We start from the raw sequence: 24,393 nt of genomic DNA on the forward strand, positions 1-24,393 counted from the left end.
CCCGCCCCCCGCTCTCATCATATGTGTGTAGGGTTACATTTCCCTCTCCTCTTTCTGTGCCTCCCTTTCAGAGCCAAGAAGAAAAGCAAGCCCTTGAACCTCAAGATACACAGCAGCGTGGGCAGCTGTGAGAACATCCCCTCCCAGCAGCGCTCCCCCCTGCTGTCCGAGCGCTCCCTCCGCTCCTTCTTCGTGGGACACGCGCCCTTCCTGCCCTCCACCCCTCCTGTCCACACCGAGGTTAACTTCTCAGCAAGTAAGTCGGGGCGCCCTGGCGGCTGCACCCACTGCCCTCCGCGCTGGGGACCTGCCCTCTTCTTTTCCTTTGGGAAAATGCTCGCTGAACGCGCCTCATCCGCGGGCCCCTGCCGCCCCCACCTGCGCCTTGGGATCTTTTCGGAGAGAAGGGGGTGTAATTGGGAGGTTGACTGACTGTTGTCATTGGACCCGCGTGCCTACTCCTTCTTGCCTGCAGGTGTGCAGGGTTGACAGCGGGAAGCAAGCACGAAGGGCATGAAAAGAAACATCAGCCTTTTCTTTCCTCTGCTGCTCAGCTGCGGGTTCCCAGGATTATGCCTTGCCGCTGTGGATAAAGCATCTGTGATTCAATTTAGTAATTTTCTCCCCCCATGCAGGCCAACGCATATAACCTTTATATCTCAGAGATGGATTTGGGTTCAAACTGGGCAGAGCATGGCCTGGGGTGGTTTACAGTTCTCTCCCATGAATTTTTCGGCCAAGCGGTTATGCCTGGAAGCAGAAATGGAACTTTCTGGTGATCCAGGTCTGAGGTCTCAGAACGTGTTTAATCTTTTCTGCTTGCCTGTTTGGCTGAACAGGCATGGATGTAGTCGGGGTGGGGGGTGGGGGAGGCCTTGAGAAAAGCCCAACCAGTCTTCCAGCCAAGACAAGAACTGTTATTAACTGGGGAGGCGCTGCTGGAATGGGGAGAAAATAACCCCTTGCCCTTAATCCAGCCAGACTGTGTGCATGTGTTGTTGCTCTGATAAATACTAAGTATGTATTCATCACCCCCATACATGATTTCATTTAGTTCTTGCAATAACCAGTGGTGCAGATGGATTATTCCCATTGTATAGATGAGGACACTGAGGCCCAGGGACATCAAAGAATTGCCCAAAGTCACACAGCTATCCAGTAGTTGAGTCAGGATTCGAATCTGCTTCTAACTCCATAGCATACAAGTTTAACCCTCATGCGTGATTTCATAACCAAGATTCCTCAAATATTAGCAAGATGCCTTTCTCTGAATATGGGGTTCTGTGCTTTACTTAACAAAAGGGTTTGCAAAGTTTGTTTGGGAAGGCCATGGGCCCTTTTAGAATTGGATGCAATCTATTAATTCTCTTCCTGGAAAATGGCAAATGTAACATCCAACACACATGTCTAGTGTCAAGACTTTCAGAAGCTTTGCCTTAGCCCAGCTGGAGGGTTGGCCTGGGGCAACATTGAACTCAGTTTCACATTCCATGAGTGTGTCTGATAAGTCCACTGCAGGAATCTGCGGAGGGTCTGGTACCAGAAGAGACTCAGGTGGACATTAGTGAGGAATAGTTCCAGAGTCTGTCTGGCTTATCTCAGTGCCAAGAGGGTACAGGCCCTGAGTCAAGTGAACTGAAATAGCCCTCGTGACACACATCAGCACCAGAAGGCCAATTTATCAATTTGTCAAGAGAAATCACTGTCAGAGAGACCAGAAATGCTCCGTGATGGTGGATGGGCCTGCGTGGCAGTCAGGGAGCTGCTTGGTGAGTCTAGACCAGGAGAAGGGGTGGTGACATATCCAGTTTGTAATGGCAGTGGGGTGGGGCAGGCTCTTGTGGCCCTGGAGGGAGCCACCTGGGGTCCAGTCCTAGCTGTAACTTTTGAGCAGTGTGCTGACCTGTAGCCAGTGAAGAGCTTCTCTGAGCCTCAGTTTCTTTATCTGTAAAGTGAGGATAACAGTAGTTTCATGTCATAGATGATTGCGAGGATAAGATAAGCTCATGCATGTCAAGTTGTCTCCACATTGCTTGGTACATTGTAAGCACTTAATAAGTGGTGGCTGTTGTTCTGATGTTTATTGGCTCCTTTTCCTAGTAGCATTTCCATTCTCTGGCTCCACAATTAATTTTGAGGCTGTGGTTAAATGCCTTTCAGCTCACCCCTCTACTTCCTCACGGCCCTAAGAGTGCTTGGAATTTACCTTGGCGTGATGCTGGGAGGCTGCCTCCGGCAGCCATCTGTCTTTGAGCATCACCATCCTATGAGTGAATGTCAGCATGGCCACCAAAGAGGGTTTGACCATAATTCTGCACATTAATTCTGGCCGGAGTAGAGACATTTCCAGCTTGCTTTAAACAAACAAACAAACAAACAAACAACAAACTCTACAAACTTGCACGTTCAGACCCCTGCTTCTGCCAGAATTTTGCAAGGATTCACCCTAGCTCCCCACTTTCGTGCTTGACCCAGTCTCCATCTGAGAGGAGAGGCTTCCCTGCTTGTCTGTGGACAGGAGCAAAGTCCTTAATTAAAATCAGCTCCTGACACTAAGAGGCCCTCAGGCACAATTGCCTCTTTGGACACTCCTGGCCCTTGTGTGCAATGAGGTCACTCTCTGATCTCTCAAGAAGGAAAAGATAACATTTTAGAGTCTCAGTGGGAGAGCAAGTGTGTAACCCAAGTATTAGCTGGAACCCGGTGGACCAGTCCCACTTTCATTGATGCCGACAAATAATAGAAACAAAGGTAGCCTGGTGGGATAGGCTGCAGATCAGGAAATGAGAAGCTCTCTGTTGGAGTCTCAATGTTGTCACGAATTGTCTGTGTGACTTTTGTCCCTGCTGGGCATGTCAGCTGCACTGTTACAGTTGGGACTCACTGCAATCTTTTAGGCAGACATCTTTAGTCCCATGTTACAGATCAGGAAACTGAGGCTCAGAAAGATGAGTGGTATTGCCCACGTTGTAGGTTTTGAATCCAGATGCAGCTGTAACCTGCATCCTGTCTTCCTTTCTCTATCTGGGTCTCAGTTTCCCTAGCTATACAAAAGATTCCATGAAGGTCCATTCCAGAGCTTAGAGATGCTAAGGCTTACCCAGTGAGTATGCAGGGTGGCTTTTTCTAGGCAAATCTCTGACTCACTTAGAATGCCGGTTTGGGAGACTCTGGGCTAGGGCTGCTAGGAGAACACAGCTGCTGGCACCAGCTCCTCCTTACTTCTAACAGTCCTGTTCTCATGCCATTCTGGGTTTCAGAAGAGAACTTCCTGCCTCTGGGCCCCACTGCCAGCTTTCCTCCTGTGACCTAGCCAAGGGAGCCTCTCAGGCTGTGTCCCTGCCAGGCTGAGTCTGTCTGCCTGTTCGTCACTGTCAGCTCTGACTGTGGCTGCACCATGAAGGGTGGCGATCCTGCATCTTGTCACCCCTGACGGTAATGCCTGGAGTCAGCGTTAGGCAGCCTGGCTGCCGAGTGGCCGAGTCTCAGACCCTCAGGGTGCCTCGCCACCTCGGATGGGATGCGAGAAGGACTTACCTCCTTAGGGCTTACCTTGCTTCCGTGGTCTGGGGGGTGACAAGCAGGGGGAGGGCGGGGAGTCAAAGGAGCTCTGGCTTATGAGGAATCTGTCTCTAAGGTTAACCACAGACAAAGCGCAAGATAACAGGCTCCCCGGCTCCATGTGGAAGATGCTGACTCAGGAGTGAACCTGCTCCCCAGAGAAGTGGAAAACCACCGACTTCCCTCTCCATCTTTGCTGGGTTTACTCGGTGCTGCATTCACGCATGCCGTGTTGCCCCTGTGGTGTCGGATACCCTCCACCCATGGACCATTCTTGGTCCAACAAGCTGTGTGTCTGTGGCTCCTTGGAAGCTGTCTCTGATCTCAGCTGACTTAGCTCAGTAGCCTCTATGATCCTAATCAAGAGGCTTCTTCAGAATAAAAAAAGCGCCACCCACTTGGGAGGGGAAATTTTTTATCATCACTCATTTCCCTGGCGGAAGTGTTTGGGGTTTACTAAGCAGTGGTGGACATCACTGAACCCCGTGGATCTGTTTCTCCTCAGCAAGGATGTAGTGAGGACAAAACAGGGAAATCCTGTAGGCCAGTGCTTAGAGCTCTGAGTCTTCATAATGGTAGCTTGGGGAGCTATTGCTGTGCATTATTTGATGGAATAGCTTGTAACAATGACAAAAACAGTGATAATAATAGCAGTCAGCATTTATTGTGTGTGGACAGTGTCCTGAGCATCATCAGTTCAGGCAAAGCAACTTACTTCGTTTAAGCTTCTATTATTCCATTTAAGCTTCACAATCCTCCATCAGGTAGGTATTATCATTATCCCCATTTTACAGATGAAGAAACTGGGGCTGAGAGATTTTGGTACCTGGCCCCAGGTCCCCAGGCCAGGAAGGAGGTGGAGTTTGCACCCATTCTGAAGGTGCTGTCCGCGATGCATTCCCATGCTGTCTCCATGGCAACTTGCTTGCTCAGCACAGAGGGAGCTCAGCTTGTTCAAGGTCTCTCTCTGGTGCCCTTGTCTAGTTGGGGGATTGTGTTGTGGAGGGATAGCCTTGCTCCAGGGGAGCAGCTACCAAAGCAGGTTTGAAAGACCCATCTCACTGTGCCCTCTTATCATCTCTTCTCCAAGCAACGCCTGTTCTTTGTCCTGGAGATGCCAGGACAGACACCCTACCCTCAGTTGAGGGCCTGGCCTCATGTGCCTGGAGGCCGAGTCAGAAGCTGATTTGTTAGGGAGGCAGCCGCAGTTAGCCATAAAGACTGATGAAGCTGAGCAGTGAACTCCCAAGAAACCAGCCCCTGGAAGGGAGATAAAGAGACTCAGGATGGGGGTGATTATATAATGAGGTTTAATGAGGCTTGAGGCCAAGGTTCATTACCCCCTGGGGAGAGGGGGCAGAGGATCTCAAGTCTTGACAAAAATTGGCTGCCTGACCCATGTTCTCGTCTCAGAATCCAGAGAGATTTTGAGAAATTTGGGTCTGACCTGACTCAGTGGAGGCCGTTCCAAGGGGAAAACATATATCCCATTGGAGTAACCCCCAGGAAATTTTCTCACCCAAAATGAGCCAGAAGAAGCCCTGCTCCCCACTCCCCCACCCAGCAGACACAGGAAGAACCCCTGTCGCATGTCTCTTGGCATCTGTGCTATTTTTTGGAAACTGAGGTCCCAGCAGGTCCCTAACGCATACTGATCATGTGCTACTTGCTGGGCAGGTGCTGGCGTAGGTGCTTTGTCGGCATTCCGATAGATGTGGCTGGAAACAAATAAAATGATACGGAAGGGTTACTAGTGAAAATATTTGTCCCTTGCACCATCCTTTTCTCAATCCTGCTTTGAAAAATCTCTTTTCTGGGTCTGCTGCTTCTGGTGGTCACTTCCACAGTTTAAATGAGGTTGTACCAGTTTGTGGTTCTCAGAGCATGTCCCTAACCAGCATCACCTGCAAGCTGGTGAGAAACGCAAATTCTAACTTTCCTCTGTCCAGACCCACCGAATCAGAAGCTCTGGGGAGAGTCCAGGGTTCTCTGTTTTCACCAGCCCTCCAGGGGATTCTGCATGGTAGCATTTGAGAATTGCTCGGTTATGTCTTTTTTTAGCTTTTTTTGGGGGGGAATAGTTTCAAACTTACAGAAAAGCCTCAGAAACAATGTAAAGGATTCCTAGACTCCCTTAACCCAGAATTACTAATTTTAAACATTTCTTTACGTTTGTTTCCTCTCTCCAGTTCCCCCCCAACCCTGTCCCCCCTCCTTGTAGTGGACCATTTGAGACTAGGTCGCATACTCTCTTCCATAACCATACAGACTTATAGATTTAGTAAACTTGATTTTGAAGAAAGATTTTCATCTAACCGTCATTCAGTTTCAGCAATGTGTCTCAATAGTATCCTTTATAGCACTTTTTTTTTTCTCTTGGTACGGGATCCAGTCAAGGGTCACATTTTGCATTTAGCTCTTGTGTCGACTTTGAATAGTTCCTTAGCCCTTGTCCTTTGTGGCTTTGACATCTTGGAAGAGGAGAGATCAGCTGCTTTCCAGAATCCCCCTCAATTTGGGCTTCTGATGATTCTGTGTGCTTAGACTCAGGTTGTGCAGTTTTGGCAGGTCTTCTACATAAGTGGTATTGTGTTTTACTTGGTATGGCCCCTGTTTTGTGGCCCAGGCTGCCAGATCTTTGGCTTTTTCTTTTTCTTTTTATGGCTGCTCCTGAGGCACATGGAAGTTTCTGGGCTAGGGGTCGAATCAGAACTACAGCTGTAGGCCTATACCACAGCCACAACAACACTGGATCTGACTGGCAGCTTCAACTTCGCCACAGCTTGCAGCAACGCCAGATCCTTAACCCACTGAGACCAGGGATTGAACCCAAATCCTCAGGGACACTGTGTTGGGTTCATAACCTGCTGAGCCACAGTGGCAACTCCACATTTTAAAAAGAAGTCATAGACTGTGACTTTTAGAAGAAATTTCCCAATTTTAAATTGTAAGCACCCAGTGAAAAATCTTTCAACACTGTGTGAACCAGCTGAAATAATCTCATAGATTTGTGGGTCATATTTGGTCTTGGGGTCCCCAGTTTTTCACCTCTGTTCTAGAATCATGAAGGTCAGAACTGGTAGGTGCCTCAAAAAAATCACTGAGTTCAAGCCCTCATTTTATAGATGGAGAAACTGAGGCCAGAGGCTAGAAGGGACTTGCCTAGGGTTACAGAGCTGCCATGTGAACCCACATCTCCTGAGGCCCAGCTAATGGTTGTCTCTGTTAAGATAAGATGGTTGCAAAATTGTAGCTTCTAAGAGTGCTGCTGAAAGTGCTCCAGAGGAAGAAAACAGTGCCTTCATTTGAAAGGTGACATATTTTGTGTGTACAGAGGGCTGGTGATGTAGGTGTGTGTGAGAGGCATGTGTGTAGGTGTGTATGTTTTGTGCGAGGCCACTACTGGGTTTTTATCAGCTCCCTCACTTCTGATCTGCCTGTATATTTTGCAATTCCTGCCTGAGCACAAACAGTTTGGGCTCAGCATGCAGCGGACAACCTTAGACCTTTTGTTATGATTGCTCCCACCAGGAATTGTGGCAGCAAAAATTGGTTGGTAAGTGGTTGGCACTAGGAGCCAAGGGGGGGTCATTTGTGCCTCTTGGAGTGAGTCCTCATCCCTAGCCAGGTACACACTGTTGGTGTGGGCATACTGTTCCCTGTCATCAGGACCTGAGTCTGATTGTGCCTTTGTCCCACTAACATCTCCCATGTCATCCTCCCAACCCCAGGAGGAATTTTCAGGTTTCAACTGATTTCATAGCAGTAAGAAAAAAAGCAACAATGCCTCTGTAGAACTGCATAGTTTATGCCAGATATTTGTATTCCTTATCAGGGCTCCTGCATCCCCATTCTGCGGATGAGAAAACTGGTATTTCTAGAGGAGAAATCCATGGTTAGAGGCTCTATAGTGCATCAGAGCCAAGAATGGAAAACCACAGCATCTTTAGACTCCAGGCTGTAGGTACTCTTTGCACATAATTTGGCCCCATCTTGTTTCCATGAGACAGTAGGTTGGTGCATGGTAGGTGCATGGTAGGTTGTGTTAATCGAATTTGCTTCCCTTCCCAATAAAATAGACTCCTCTCTAGTGGCCCCATCTTGTACATCTGCTCAGTTGGGCAAGTCTGCATCTTACCTCAGTGTGATCTTGGGTCCCTTCTTCTCCCAGTCTGCCCCATCTCCAAGTCTTGTTGAGCTAACCTTCTAAATCAGAAATCAGCAAATATTTTTGATAAAGACCAGATAGTAATTATTTTCAGTTTTGCAGGCCAAGTGATCTCCATCATAACTACCCAACTTTGCTGTTGTAGCACCAAGCAGCCCTAGACCATACAGAAACAAATGTGTGTGGTGGTATTCCAATAAAGTGTTATTTACAGCAGCAGGTGGAGGGCCAGATTTGGCCAGATTGTGACCTGTTTGTCCACTTTTTCCAATATCCTCTTCCATAACCACTACCCTGGCCCCAAATATGCAATATTCTCCAAATGGATCTTTCCATAGCCTCCATGGCCCTAAATCCAGTCCATCAAAGTGATCTTTCCCAAATGAGAATCTGGCCATGATCTCCCATTATTCATAGGTGATAGCCCAGATTCTTAATGAATATGGTCCTCAGTCAAGGTCCTAAATGAACTGGCCCCTCCCCTCTCTCTAGTCCTTTCTTGATCCTTCTGCCCCTGCCACCCAGGCCTTTTTGAAAAAAATTCCATCAGTGAATATGCTTTGTCTTACCTTAAACCCTTGGGCTACTGGACACCTGTAATTGTTACTTCATTTCAATCTCTACTTCCTTGGGAAAGCATCCCCTGACACCCTGGGCCATATCCCTTCCTCCTTCTCTCATCTCCTGTACGTTTCCTCAGAAGCACAAGTCCCAGCCACCTATTTATTTATAGGGATATTTGTTTAATGCCCTGGTCCCCCATCATTAGTTCCATGAGAGCAGTGACCATATCGCTCTTGCTTATTACGGTATCTGCCGTGCCTCACATGGAGCTAGGACAAATAAATATTTTTGAATAGACAGTACAATTTTGGGGCATTCACTTTGTGGCCAGTATCATGGGTCTTCAGCTCCTCAGAATCTAGAGGGAAAAGGAGAAAGAATTCTGCTCGTTGCCCTCCAGAGCTGCAGAGCTGGCTGGTTCTGGCATCACTGAGCCCATCACTGCAGTCTTTGTGATTTTCTGATGGTTCTCCTGCTTTAATTGACCAGAGAAGCAGATGCTGTAGCAAAACTGCCCAAAACTGTTTCATTAACTGGAAAGTAAGCAGGTCATTATCACTGCGTGATGGTGGTTGTACTGACATATAGATAGCTCTGGACTCATGGTTACAAGTGACAGCTGAAAAAACAAGCTTTTTCTAGTGTGAAAGTCATTTATTGGCATATGTAACTGAAAAGTCCAGGAGTTGTGTGGCTTCAGGTGTGGCTGGATCTAGGGGGTCAGTTCATGTCAGGACTCTATATATCTTTGTTCTGCTCTTCTCCAAGATGTCTCCACTCTTAAGCTTTCTATATGGTAGCAATGTGGCCTTGGAAGTTCCAGCCCCTTCCCTCTTCTGAGGTTCATAGTAAAGGGGTGAGGATGTTTAAGTATGAGATTCACTGAGTCAGCAGCTTGACCATGTGCTCACCTTTGAATAATTCTGTAGGGCCAGGGAAATGGAATGGAAACATATTGGCTTAATCCTCAGCTGTGATCTTTACTTTTGGACTTAGAAATGGAGAGTTCCTCTTTAAAAAGGAGAGTGAATACTGGTGTAGCTGAGAGCCAGTGTCCATTAGAGTAAAAATGAGTAATGAGGGTGTCTGTCCTCAGGGGCTTTGAGAAGCATCCCCTAGATGAATTAATGTATGATCCAAGTTAGTGGGCCCATGTCTCCACCACTGTAGAGAAAACCAACTGGTTCCTTCTCAACCAAGGAAGCAGTTCTTCCCTTGGTTAAGAGTCTAGGCATCACCAGGTGGGCAGGGTGGACACAGGGCCCACTTCCATCTTCCTTTACTCACCCTCACCCTTGCCCTCTTCCTCCTTTGTCTCAGTGTCTCCTTGGGCTGTGTTACTCTGTGATCCCCACTAAGGAGTTTCTTTTCCATCCCTCTGACATTCTTCAGGGGTCTCCAGGAAACACCCAGCCTGCCAGGGAAGGTTAACCCGTGGTTCCAGGTGGAGACTCAGTGCCACTCTTCAGGCAAAGCCAGCATCCTGGCATTAGCCAGGCATGGGGTTGAGACTTAGACAAATCTGGGTTTTAATCGCATCTCTGCCAAGTGTTAGCTAACATCTCTGAGCCTCAGTTTCCACACCCTCTTCAAAATGGGAGCCTAATAGGCCTTTCTTGTGGTGTGGTTATCAGGATGAAATAAAAGGATGCTGAGCACTGTGCCCGGTGTGCTCATCAATGCTATTACATGGAGTTTGGGTTTTGGTTGTCTTTGATCCTGACTGGTTTCCATTGGTCATCGCCACCTCCCCCCAACTCCCTGCCCTGCCACACCTGAATGAAACCATCACTACTGATTGAATTCCTGGCATGTAAAGGGTGATACTGTCTTAATTCTTTGGGCTGTGTGGGTCCTTGTGACTGGGCTGGCCATAAAAGGCGTGTCCGTTGCTAATTCTTATGACGGGAGCTTTACTTTTCTGAGGCGTAGGGTTCACTCTTCTTATCTCTGGGGCTGTGCTCCCAGCCTCCCCTCCTCACCTTTCCCACCATTTAGGAGCCACACGGGCTGTCCTGATCCAGGGTGGAGCTCCCAGGCATTTTAACTTACTTCTTACTTCTTTTGAACGGGGAGAGTCCTCCTTCTCCAAAGAACAGGCTGCTTCCTAGGCCTGGGGTGGCTCTGTCACAGCCCCCCAGCCCGGGTGCCCCCTCTTGCCGGTCACTGGCGCACATCCTGGCTTGGATGCTCCAGCCCTGTCAGCTGCTGGGCAGGAGCTGAGAACCCATCTTCTGTCCCAGGCCACGTTCTTCTCAGCCAAGATCTAAGTGGCACGTGTCCCACTGGGCCTCCTGCTGCTCTGTTTGAGGTCCCTGTTAAAGCAGGTCTTCCCTTGGTTGAGAGTCTGGGCATCACCAGGCGGGCAGGGTGGACACAGGGCCCACCTCCATCTCCCTTTACTCACCCTCACCCTTGCCCTCTTCCTCTGTCCTGTCTCAGTGTCTGTCTGTCTGTTCCTCCAGATTGGCCAGCCTCTTTTTCTGTTGGTTTCCCCTGAAACAATTATTACCCTTGTCTTTTCTCCGTCTGTGTCACCTCCACGCTCTCAGATCCACCCCCACGCACTTTCTCTGTCTCTCTCTCATCACCACCTCTTTCTCTCCTCTCCTGTCTCCACTGCCCCATCTTCCCAGCCTCCTGACTCTGCCAGCGGCTCTGGGCCACATTCCTTACCAGGGATGATCTGGAGTTGGTGGGTTGGGGGCTGGAGGGAGGGAGGACTAACCCCCGCCTCCCACCTCAGAAACCAGGTGTCTGGGGGGGGGGGTACTAAGCACTAAGGAGAGGGAGGGAGGGATGGATGGATGGCAGAGGTGTCCTGGGACAGGGGCTGGGTGCTTCCCTCTTCTGGGTGATCCCCGCTGCTGATCCCGTAGCGACAGGCCTGGGATCTGAGGTCCTTAGGTGCTAAGTGGCATACCCCAGCCTGCTTCCAGCCAGGGTCATTATTTTCTGTTTCTCCAAGCCTTCTGTGGCCTCACTCAATGGATTAAGGGTCCAGCGTTGCCTTGAGCTGTGGTGTAGGTCGCAGATGTGGCTTGGATCCTACGTTGCAGGGGCTGTGGTGAAGGCTGGCAGCTACAGCTCTGATTCAACTCCTAGCTTGAGAACTCCCATATGCTGTGGGTGTGGCCCTAAAAAGCAAAAAAAAAAAAAAAAAAAGGAAAGAAGAAAGAAAGCACAGGGGCTGTGCCTCAACCTGACCCTGAGCAGTACCTCACCTCTCTCTTTTCTCGTGGTCAGTATCAAACTCGCCGTTGAAACAAATGAGCTGTTACAGGCTGTAACACTCTATGTGAATGTTTAGGCCAGGGTCAGTTATGTTTTCTAAAGGTCCAGAGTGCAGATATTTTCAGCTTTGCAAGTCAGCAGTTCTCAACAAATAACTCTTTGGTAGCAGCAGAAGCACAGCCTTAATTGAAGGGGCAAGGCCTTGTCCCAATAAAGCTTTATTTGCAAAACAGGCAGTAGGCCAAATTGGGATCAGACTACAGACCTAAAGAAGACCTGGTTTCAGGTCCCAGCTCTGCCCCCTGCTGGCTGGGAGGCCTCGGGTAAGTGAGGTCTCTGAGCGGCATTTCTCATCTAAGAGCGGCCCTTAGGAGTAATCAGGCCTCCCTCACGGGGTGGTTGTAAGATTAAATGCGAGAACGCCTGTGAGCTGCTAGCACAGTGCCAGGCACATGGCGAGCAGGTAGTAAATATCAGCAATTCTTATTTATGTAATATTATTAATATGTGCCTATGTTATATATAAAACATATGGAATATATATGTTATATCTTAAGCACATGCACATACACCCCTCTTCCATGAGATGCAGTTGTTTTCTGTGCTGGATTTAGGATTGCAGGAAGAACCAAAGCATTGAGTTTGGGGGGAGGCTTCTTCACCCACCTTATTTAATGAGGCCATGTCCCAACTGGTCCTCATGAGACACCAAGGCTTTTATCCAAGGTCCTGTTTCTTCTGTCAGGGGCCTGCCATGCCCACGACCCAGCTCATCCACACTGAGGTGACTGCCCCTTCATAGCCTCTTCCTGGCAGTCTGGGATTCTTTTTCCAGGGACACTGATTGGGGAAGCAGACTCTGAAATCAAGGCCTGAACCAGGAACATTACAACCTCTACTCATGTGTAAACTTAATTCTGAGAGCAGATGTGTGGTGTGGGGGATCCAGGCGTCTGGACAGAAAAAGCAGTCCTTACTCAGGTTTTCTTCCTTTTGGAAATCCCACAGAACCTAGACAGGGGAGTAGGGGTTATTGGTCAAAGAGGGGTACCTAGCTTAGAAACTCCCAAGACTGCATTTGTCAGGGCCTTTTCTGAGGCAGAGACCCACCACATACTGGCTGAAATAAAAGGGAACTTGCTGGTTTAGGTACTAGGAAAAAAAATCTAAACATAAACCAGGGCTTCAGGAATGGCTGGATCCAGGATCTCCATGTCATCAGGCCATGTTCTTTTTTCTCTCCCATCTCACAGTCCTGCTTTCCTCCTTATAGGTTTCATTCTTAGTTAGGCTCTTCCTTCATGGTGGCCTTTGGCTTCCATCTTTATAGATCTAAAATACAGCAACCCCACTGAACCAACTAGATTATGATTAAGGGGAATAGATCTCCAAGGAACACCTGGATGATGGAGCTCCAGAATAGGGATGTTGAGCAGGCAAGAGCAACAACTGTCTCTATAAAAACCCACTGGTCTGTGGGTTGGGCACCTGTGATTCATGCTATCATTTGTTTCTCTCCTCGTTAAGTAGCCAGGGGAAATATGAATGATTAGTAATTCAGAAGAGGAGCACGAACCTATTTGATGGGGACTATTTCCCTTTTTTCTCTCTTGAGATTCCCACTTTAAGAGGGAGTCAGGAATCTCTCTTTTCCCCCTCACTATCAGTTTTCAGCTGGCTGCAAAATAAGAAGGAACTGCTTCTTGCCTGCTGGTTCCAACCCTGGTGGTATATCCCAATCACCTGGGGGGAGGGGCTTTTCAAAATTCTGATTCCCAGGCTGCACCCCAGTCCAGTGACATCAGAGCCACTGGGGCATGAGGCCCAGACATCAGTACTTTTTAATGCTCTCTGGATGATTGCAAGGTGCAGCCAAGGTCAGGACCCATTGATCCAGCCAGAGTGGCCAGCAATTAGAAGCTATCCTAGGCAGGTGGAGGTAAGTTCTTATAGAATTTTCTGAACACCTATGACATCAGTGTAAGCACTACACATTTTCTCCTTTCATCTCAGGCTCCAGAAATAACTAGAAGACAGGTTTTGGTCTGCAGAGTGATTTCATGTGATTTACAGGTGTTGAGGCCCTGCTGGGGCAATGATTCACCCGTGCCATTCCTGCTTACTAACACACTGATTACTGTCACATTACCTGGTCCCCTTGCTGCATCTTCAGCCGGACTGGCACCCAGGCATCAGCACAGGTCTCTGAATGCACTTTGGCAGAGGTGGAGGAAGTGAGTGGGTGGACAGGTGTGAAATATAGACAGGACTGTGGTTCCTGGGGCAGATGACAGACAGCTCAGCCTTTGCGGACAGGGCCAATGAGGAGACTTGGACAGCTGTCCAGAGGGCCGAAAATATCTGCTCTTCCCCACCCAGGTCATTCATTCATTCAGTGCTTGTGAAGGACCAACAAAGTCAGGAGCTGTACAGAAGTGTCAGAATCGAATTATTGACCCCATACCTAAGATCCAAGCAAGAGGAGATCCTAGCAGTCCCTAAATGCTGGCTCTAATGCTGCAGCTGCTTCAGAATCAGTTTCCCATCCTGTTCTCCGAGGCTGGGCCCAGATACTGGGTATTGAACAAGCTCCCTTGAAATCATGACACAGAGACAGGCCTCCAGACCAGGCTTGGGACCTGGTGCTGTTTTTAACCAGCTGCCATCCAGATTAAAAATAAATAAATAAATAAGGACAAGAAACATATTGTGTTTCCATGAAGTGAATTTAATAAACAGCCCTTTAGTTTGAGATAATATCCTTCAAACCTTTTTTAGTGTTAAATGTCCCTTTTACAGTGAAATGACGGATAATTATAGACGGTGGTATTTTCTTATGCAGTGTCCTTACTTAGAAACAGACATTGCTAACTCCAGGCACTGTCTTTTTTATTTAATTTTCTGGTCCATAAAAATTCAAGTCAGGAACCCTTTGTCTAGATTGGAGTTTTAAAGGTTGATGATTAATGTTATTAAGCAACAAAACCTCTTCTTCAGAAAGAAGCTTATATAACCCCCAGTATATGAATCAGCAGGTGAAAGTGGAGTTGTTCTGGGTTATGTCCTGGCATCCCATCCCCTGGGTCCCCGCAGTGGTGGCCTCTGAGATGCTTCTTTGAAACTCACTCTAGAACTGCTATCTTAGAAATTTCTTTAAATGATTTGAGTGGGAAACCCAAGGCCCTAGGATGGAAACCATTTTCCTAAATTCTTGATTCTTAATTGAGCCCAGTCATCCCAAGGCCAGCATGTCACTGATGAATTAAAAAGACATCCCCCCACCACCAGCTCCAGGATGGACTTAGCACCTGGTAGGTGTCAGGGGGGACCGTGGTCCTTATTATAACAAGCCTTATTTTCTCATTTTGAAAATGAGAACTGCATGGTCCAGGGAAGTGACATGACTTTCTCGGGGTCACTAAGAGGGAGAAAAGACTAAGGTCATGACCTGAGGTCCAGAGCACTTTTCCACTTTCCCTTATGCTACAAAGTCAGCTCTGGCGTCTGGGCGGAAGCTTTGAAAATATTCAGGAACTATGGCTTTTCTGACAGTATAACTTCTGAGTTTATCTCTTCAAGAGTCATTCCTCCATCTGTCCATCCAACAAAAAATATTTTGGAGTGCCCCCTCCCTGTGTGGGTACCAGGGATACAGGGATGTGTAGACATTCAAGATCTCCATCTTCACGGATCATCCATTCTGCCGGGGGAGACAGATATGAGTCGGTTCTGGTGGTGATGAGAGCCTCAAATGGACGTCCATAGAGTGATGATGGGGAGTGAGGCTGAGCAGGGATGTCTGATCAAGCTGGGGAACCAGGACTGTTTATGCTGAGACACAGCCTAAATAGGGTTAACCAGATGATGACTGAGATGGACATGCATCTAAGGCAGAAGGAACAGGTTAAAAGAATTGGACAGGTTTCAGGAACCCAGGAGTCTGAGGATGAGGCAGGGCAGAGAGAAAGAGACGAGACTGGAAAGGCCAGCAGGAGTCTGATCGAGGATGTGAGTTTAGTATGTGGGGTTTGACCTCCGTGCTGAGGGAAGCTTTTAAGCCTCAGGCTTCTGCACTGACTCACCTGTGCTATTTCTGCGCTTCCCTTCGATGGCGACTTCTGCACTCTGACATGTGGATCTGTTAGGGGTTGAATTGAGATCCCCCAAAAGATAGGTTGAAGTCCTAGGCCCCAGTCCCTCAGAATCTGCTTTTATTTGGAAAGGGGGTCAGTGTAATTAGTCAAGTTGAGATGAGGTCACGCTGGAGTAAGGTGCGCCCCTCATGTAGTGTGCCTGGGGTCCTTCTAAGAAGAGGGAATTTTGGCCACCAAGGCAGAAACATATAAGGGGGATGCCATGTGACCATGGGGGCAGAGATTGGAGGGCTGCAGCTTCAGACCCAGGAGGATCAGAGATTAACAGTCACTACCAGAGTTTGGAAGAGGTAGGGAAGGATTTCATTCAGTCACAGTATCCTGGCCCTGCCCACACCTTGATACTAGGTTTCTGGCTGTGAAAACTAAGAAAAATGCATCTCTGCTGTTTTAGGCACCCTGTTCAGAGTGCTTTGTTACAGCAGCGCTAGGATACTAACAAGTGTCTGTAAGGAGCACATCTTCAGCCCTGGCATATTTGAGGACCCTGCTCTCAAGTCAGTCTCCTGGTGACTGTATAATCAGTCTGGGAGTAAACTGGGTGCTTTTTGGGAAAATGACATTGCTCCTCTCAGCTGTGAAATTGCTCATCAATCAGTGCACTCAAGTGATCACCTCACCAATGGCCTCTTAGTGACCATAAAGAGTTAGTGCTGCATCCCCAGGTGCCCCTCTGGCTCCCTGGATGGCTGTTTGCCTCAGAAGAGAATCTGGATGCGTGGCCCATGGGGGCTGTTGGCAGAGGAGGGGCAGGAACTGATTAGAAACAGCTGTTGTCGCCTACCACCCTCGGGCACATAGGTCTATACTGCCTGCAATTCTGTGGGGATAAGCTCTTTGGATTAAGCCTTCCTTCCAGCCAGAAATGCTTCATCGGAAGCCACTCTGCATCCTGTTGTCACTCCATTTTCTGATTTAATGGTAAACTAGGTAAGACACTTCTTAACTCACAAAGGATGCCAGTCTGACGTTGGCATCTGATGGACTGGTTGTTGCATGGATCCAGACCCCCGGTGTGTAGAGCCAGAGTCTGCCTCACTGCGCAATATTGACTGGGTTAGCCAGTCTCTCTGAGACTCAGTTTCCCCACTGGAAAGTGAGGATTTTTGCTGCTTCTCCCACAGCAGTATGATAAAGATGAAATTCAAGAATGGATGGCAAAGTGGCTCTTACGCTGAAGAATTCTGCCCCATTGTGGAAGGCTGATTGAGAGGTTACTAGGCAGGTTGATGGGGGCTTGAATGAAGCCCCCTACCCCTGTTTGGGGTTTGAGGTAGGAAGCATCCCTCGATCTTACTGATACATTTGGCAGTGGCTGCAGTGGATCTCTCCTAGCCCAGTGTTGTGTTGGGTGTTCTGCTCACTATTTTTTTTCCTTTCCATAAAATATTAAAATATATATATATCCCAAATGAAAAATAGTATATTTGCATATATACATAATATGTATGTGTATGTGCTGATATGTGTATGTTTATAATCTATAAACACTTTAAAGAAGAATAAACTTTTCACACACTGTTTTAAAATAACAGGTGAGGAGGAGTTCCCGTCATGGTGCAGTGGTTAACGAATCCGACTAGGAACCATGAGGTTGCGGGTTCGATCCCTGCCCTTGCTCAGTGGGTTAACGATCCTGCGTTGCCGTGAGCTGTGGTGTAGGTTGCAGACGCGGCTCGGATCCTGCGTTGCTGTGGCTCTGGCATAGGCTGGTGGCTACAGCTCCGATTAGACCCCTAGCCTGGGAACCTCCATATGCCGTGGGAGCGGCCCAAGAAATGCCAAAAAGACAAAAAAAAAAAAAAAAAAAAAAAAATTGGTAAAATGTATAAAGATGTCTCAAAACCTTATAGTAAAAACATAATTCCAAGAAAACAACAACAACAAAAGCAAAAGAAGACCCCTGGCCTGGGACCTTCATATGCCACAAGTGCAGCCCTAAAAAAAAAAAATAATAAAATAAAATAAAATAACAGGTGAGGAAACTCTGGCCTGTGGGCCAGCTGCCTGTTTTTGTTAATAAAGTTTTATTCAAACCAGGGCTGGGATTAGGGAGGGGACAAGTGAGGCAAGGTCATGTATGTGCTTATATGAAAGTTTGATATTATGCTTCTCATGGATTTTTTGCATTCATTTAAAAATGTTGCATTGAAGCATTTTTGTCTTGATACCTGAGTGTTTTGGCCACCCCCTTAAATCGTTTTGCTGCAGGTCAGTGTCTCACTTGCTTCGCCCTAGTCCTAACCCTGATAAAATTACTGAGAAACTAACTTGAATTTGAGAAATAGAACATCCCACGTTCCTGGAAGCCCTTTTTAATTTTTAATTTATTTATTTTTTGTTTTTATGTTTATTTTTTTAAAGTTGTATTGAAATAGAGCTGATTTACAATGTTGTGATCATTTCTGCTGTACGACACAGTGGTTCAGTTATACGTGTACACACATCCATTCTTTCTCATTCTTTTTCAGATTCTTTTCCCGTATAGGAAAAGAACATTAGGTAAAGCTCCTTGTGCTCTGTAGCAGGTCCCCTTTGGCCAGTCATTGCATAGACCAGTGTGTTTTATATGTCTTTCCCTTCCATTCCCCTGAAGTGAAGCCATCCAGGATTTGTTTTACTATGTCTTGCTTTTCTTTGTGGGATGCCTCATGTGTACAAGTCCCTAAACAGCATATAGTTTAGTTTCATATGTTTTTGAACTTCACAGAAATGGAATTATACCTCACCTATTCTGTGGCTTTTTTTTTTTCTTGAATATTCTGGCTTTGAGATTCATGCTGATCTGTGTGAATAACTGTAGGTCATTCATTTTTAGGCTGTCATATCCTGTGTTTCACCCACTCTAAGACGCAAGTCCCCCCTCCCCCCGCAGTCCAGTACCTCTGTCCTTTGTGAACTGTGGCACCTCATGGTCGCTGCCCTCATGGTCATGATCCTGAGGTTGGGCTGTCGTTGTTATCCCCTGCCTGTTCAGTGCTTATAGACGTGCCCCTTCATAACGTCGTCACCTCTGAGACCCTGTGCTTTGTTGATCTTACATGAGTTGAGTTTAGTTGGAGTTGAAGAGACCTTCAAAAATATTATTCCATGACTTGGCCTTGAAATAAAAAACTGTCTATATGTATTGCCTATGCAGAAAGGCATAAGAACAGAGCAGCATGATATATGATAAAAATATGTCCAAATAAATCTAGAAGAGATTTTAAAGTAACACTGCATTAAAAAATTTTAAGTATAAGAAAGCACTGTATCACAGGTAATTGACAGCCTCTTTCTATCTTAGTGGTTCATAAATTAATATCCTTATACTCAATGTCATCTTAAAAGTCAGTGAAATAAGGTAATATTCCATTGTATGAAGAGGCCACAGTTAATGCCTGCATTCCTCTTTGGTGGACATTGGGGTTTCTTCTCTGCTTTTTACTCTGAAGCACCCAACTTGACAAGATCAGAGTTTCTCAACTTCAGCACTGTTGACACTTGGGGATGAATAATTCTTCGTGGTGGGGACTGCCTTGCACACTGTAGGATGTTTAGCTGCATCCCTGGCCTCTTCCCTCAAGATATCAGCAGCATCCTTCCCTGGCAAAAACACATCTAAGAAACCAAAAGCTCTCTAGATATTGCCACATGTCTTCTGGGGGCCAAAATCACCCCATGGCTGAGAACTGTGGACTAGACGAGGTGTGATTGGATGCCAGAATGGTTGCATCAATTGATTTGTTCACCAGCAATGCGTTGGTGTTCCCTGTGCACCATATTCTTGCCAACTTTCATATGGCCAGACTGTTGCACTGTGTTGCCCATCTGGTGAGAATAAAACGGTGTTTCTGCTTAGTTTCTGCTGGTGCTTCCCCTATGCTGGTGCAGTTGAGCATCTTTAGTGTTTTGGCCTCGCCTGTTTTCTCCTCTGTGAAATGTCTCTGTCTTTTGCCCATATTTCTTCTTCTGTTTCTCTTTTTTCTCTTATTGATTTTTAGAGACTTAAAAAAATTCTGGGTTCTAATTCTTTGTGACATGTGTGGCAGATATCTTCTGATTTGTGGCATGCCTTCTCACTTTCCTTATTGTTTCTTTTGATGAATAGATGTTTTTAACATTAATGTAGTCAAATGTATCATTGCTTTCCTTTATGGTTTTTGCTTTAAAAATCATATTTAATAAATTCAAACATATTGTCCTCTCCCCCTGGAATAGATTTTTGTGTTTGGTATAAAGCAGCTTCCTTCTCTCCCCACCCCCCACCCCTGCCCCAAATGGATAACCAGTTTCCCAGCACCATTTGTCACATAGGCTTTTTTTTTGCCCCACAGATCTGCTGTGTCAACTTGTCATTGGTCAGATGTCTGAAATCACACAGGACTCTTCCTCTTCTTTTCATTCTGTTCCACTGGTAGTCACTTGTTCCTACCCCTCCTTTTTCATATAGATCTGTATAATTTTTAAAAATTTGCTTTAGTTTTCTTTTTAAAAATTGTTTGTTTGTTTTTGGTGATGCCCATTGCATGTAGAAGTTCTCAGGCCAGGGATCAAACCTGCAACCACAGCAGTGACAATGGTGACTCCTTAACCACTAGGCCATCAGGGAACTCTTTTTTTGTTGGTTTTTTTTTTAAAAATAGTCTCTTTTAAAAGCATTATGGCATCACAGAGCAGGGAAAGGATATTGGGGGGAAAAGTAGTAAAATGCAAATAAAGTCTAGTGTTTACTTGATAGCAGTGTACCAACATTGGTTTTCTTAATTCTGACAAATGTACCATGTTTATGGAAAAAGCTGCATAAAAGGAATATGAGAACTCTCTGTTCTATCTCTGCAACTTTCCCAGAAATTGAAAAGTATTCCAAAGCAGTCAGTTGATTAAAACATATTTCTCTCATTGCTTAAAAATAATTTTTGGCCTTTTTTGTCACTAATGCCTTCCTTAATCCTTCACCCCGTCACTTTTATATTTTAAATGGATCATCTCTTGAGTTTAAACTCTTTAGCTGAATCTTCCATCTCTTTTGCCCTCCATCTTTTAAATCTCTGCGTCTTCGGCCGACAGTCATTTTTATTTCAAATTTCCTTTCTTTTCTCTCACTACAAAAGGCAAAAACTTGCACTGTCTTCTTTGGCATCCTAACTCATTTTTAACTTTTGGATTATTCATCTTTTGGTTTGCTCTCACCCTTAATCTCTTCATAATCACCTACCCTCCCTTCATGATTTAAAATATATAATATTTCTCTTCTCTGCTTCTTTCTGAATCTATTCTCTTATTTTTTTCGTCATGTTGGTACGGGCAGAAAACCTCAGCTGTGGGGAGACAGTAAGGAGGAAAAGGCTTCATCATGAATGGGACAGGAGGCTTGCTTCTTTCTGCTCCTGAGTTTTAGCAGCAGATTCCGGCTTCTCAGGGACCTCCACCCTGGAAGAGTGGCCCTGGGTTAACCCTCTCCAAGCTGCAGATGGCATGTTTGATTTGCTGCGGCAGCTGCATCTGGTACCTTGGCCAGTATCCATCATACCTATTCGTAGCATCACCACCTTGTAGATTCATGGCCTGGTGCCTGGAGTCAGTGCATTTGGGCCTCCCTGACCTCTGCGGAATGAACTTGATCTTACTGCTCTCACATCCCCGACTCTGGGATGGCCAGACAGTCTGCTTCTGGGCCTGATTCAGTTTTCCTGGAAGAGAGATAATGATTTATCTCAACACTGACATTCTCCTTGCCAAGAAAAATACTATTGGCTTGGAGGTAACCCTAGTTGGTTCCAGACTTCTCAAGGGCAGGAGATCATTTCTGGGGTTCTGAGTGCTGGGCGTGGCTGATCTAAGGGGACCCAGCCCTGAATTCCTACCTTCCCTGTGACAATAGACGTACAGCTTGAAATGGAAATTCCTCCTTCCTGGTGTATTTGAACAGTAGCCTGGGGAGAGACAATTCCTGTATGACTTTATTCTGGCGGCATCTCCCTCGAGCCCCTTTCTGCTTGGAGTGAAATTTTTCCTACTTTTATTCTTGGCCTGGCAACTGTCTGCATTCGCGGTTGGCCTTTGGAGGTTTGGTGGCTGATGCATGCCTGCTGGCAGATGAACTCAGGGGCTTTCAGACTCTACAGGGAATCTAAGCTTTGTGAAGGCCTTTTATTTATTTTTTATTTTTATTAAAGTGTAGTTGATTTACAATGTTGTGTTAATTTCTGCTGCACAGCAAAGTGATTCACATGTATACACACACATATGTATATTACACACAATACATATGTATATATGCATAAATATGTACACACATGTACAACACACACATAACACACATGTGTACACACATACACATGTATTCATGTATATGCGCACACATGTACATGTATGTGTGTATACATATGCACACATATATACATGCATTCTTTTAAAAAATATTCTTTTCCATTATGGCTTATCATAGGATACCGAATCTGGCTCCCTGTGCTATACAGTAGGACCTTGTTGTTTATCCGTTCTATACGCAGTAGCTTACATCTGCTAACCCCAACCTCCCACCCCATCTCTCCCCCAAACCTCTCCCCCTTGGCAACCACAAGTCTGTTGTGAGGACCTTTTAAAGCTCTATCTTACATACTCCATCTACCTCCTTCCATCAGAATAGATACATTTTTTTGTGAGAGCTTTAATGATTTTTTTTAACACTGGAATTTTATCTAAGGAATGATAACAGCTCACATTTTGTATAATACTTTTTGCCTTAAAAGTGCTTTTTCATGTATTATCTCATTTGATAAATGGTAATTATCCCCATCCTACCCCCAAGGAACTTATTTCATCTTATTTGTGAGTATGTGGAAAACTCTGAGGTTTCATTTGGATTCCGGGTGTTAATTAACACTTAGTATGCTTAGAAAAGGAACTGACTAAAGATTATCTAGATTTATTATCATAATATTTAGCATATTGGAATATAGATGAGGAAAAATAATTAGGCATGAAAAATGTAGATAAAAGTCAAGATTTTTTTTCTGATGGAGAAGAAAAGTCCTAGATTAATAATAATCACAAAGAAAAATCATGAATTTGTTTTTTGATCATAAGAGTCTATCTAAATAATTTTCAAACATAGAGATAGTTATATGAGGTCAGACTGTCATCTAGGCTTATAGTTTTAAAATGGCAGTTCCCTGGCCACTCCAGACTCAGCCATTCATTCCATTTGTTCTTTCAATAAACTTTTCAGAGCCTTGTTTTACCATCTGCCTTTTTTTCAGCCTAGGGAGCATTTTTACTTTTCATGGAGCCCATTGGCCTGGGTTGCAAACCCTCAGGTCTTTGGTGAACCGATACCAACAGGAAATAGTACCATTGTCTTTTATCTGCAGGATTCCTGCTTTCTACAGAAGACACAGTCCTGTCCTCTGCTTTGTCTGGCTGTCATTGACATTCCTCCATTCTGCCCATCAGTACCTCTTTCCTTCAGTGACCACACTCTCATAAAACCTTATGTTCCCAGCTCCTACCTATTGTCATTCCCTGGTTCTCAAATTGCTTCTTTCCACTTACATTTCCCTGCTGGGTCAAAGCCATTCCTACCCCAGCCTCAGCTTCCTAACTCCTCCTCTCCCTTCACCTTCTCCCAGTTTATGGCCCTGCTGAAGCCAAGGAGATCTGTGCAGAAGGCAAGTGTGATTAGTTATACCCTTCCACAATCTCCCTTTGCTCTCAGGTCAAAGAGAAAACTCCTCGATGTGGCACCAGACTGAGTGCTCTGGCCCCTCTATCTCCAGCTTCATTTGTATCATTCCTGACCTAACCCCCACCTCTCCCCCTCAACACACACACACACACACACACACACACACACACACACTCTCTCTCTCTCTCTCCTGCCCTCTCTGTCTTTGCCTCATCTCTCCTTTCCCTCTTCCAGCGGCACTGGTTTCTTTCATGCCCTCATACCACCATATTCTCTCCTACCCCAGGACTTTTGCATATGCTGTTTACTTAGCCTGGAACATATTTGAGCACCCAGAATATGTGTCAACCCTCAGTCTGCCATGCATTCATGTTTCTATAAGGGGTTCCTTGAGAGACATTACTCACAGGAATGTATTAGGCACATGTAGCTCCATGTCCTTAGAACTTTAAGGTTTTCCTTGCTTCCTCCTTGGGGTGCTGGGAGAAGCCCAAAATTACTTGTGAGGGGTCTCCCTGGCCTGTTCATGAACACTCCTCTGACCCACTTCTTTGTGAGACCAGTGGGCTGAACAGTAAAGCAGATGGTAGCACAATCAGTGAAGCTGAAGTCAGTCCACTTAGTTGGGGACTGGCTAATGTTTCTTTTTTCTTTCTCTTTTTTTTTTTTTTATGGTCGACCCATGGCATATAGAAGCACCCAGGCCAGGGATTGAATCTGAGCTGCAGCTGTGGCAATGCCAGATCCTTTAACCCACTGTGCTAGGCCAGGAATAGAACCTGAGCTTCTGCAGTGACCTGAGACACTGCAGTCAGATTCTTCACCCACTGCCCCACAGTGGGAACTCCTAATGTTTCTTATTTTGCAAAATGTTGACTGATGGGAGCAGAGCTTATGGAAGGTGTGCTCAATTCTTCTTGATACGCCAAAGAAGTCTCTGTGATGATATCAGGACTTTGTCATTTTGACTTCTCACAGGATTACTTTCACTGACCTACATTCTTCATCATTAACTGGAACATTTTAGGAGAGTCCCAAGAGGG

At 46.0% G+C, this 24,393-nt stretch overlaps 1 protein-coding gene across 4 annotated transcripts in view; it reads left to right on the forward strand.

Annotated features, from left to right (window-relative positions):
• The window catches only part of KSR2 (kinase suppressor of ras 2), a 414,659-nt gene that overhangs the window by 242,838 nt on the left and 147,428 nt on the right, over positions 1 to 24,393 (forward strand). For all 4 annotated transcript variants that reach the window (XM_005657319.3, XM_021073978.1, XM_021073979.1 and 1 more), the window contains exon 5: positions 72 to 256. In XM_005657319.3, coding sequence (XP_005657376.2) covers positions 72 to 256 — 185 coding nt within the window. The remainder of the gene's footprint in view (positions 1 to 71; positions 257 to 24,393) is intronic.

The sequence above is a fragment of the Sus scrofa genome, chromosome 14, assembly GCF_000003025.6.
Source record: "Sus scrofa isolate TJ Tabasco breed Duroc chromosome 14, Sscrofa11.1, whole genome shotgun sequence".
NCBI classification, from domain to species: domain Eukaryota; kingdom Metazoa; phylum Chordata; class Mammalia; order Artiodactyla; family Suidae; genus Sus; species Sus scrofa.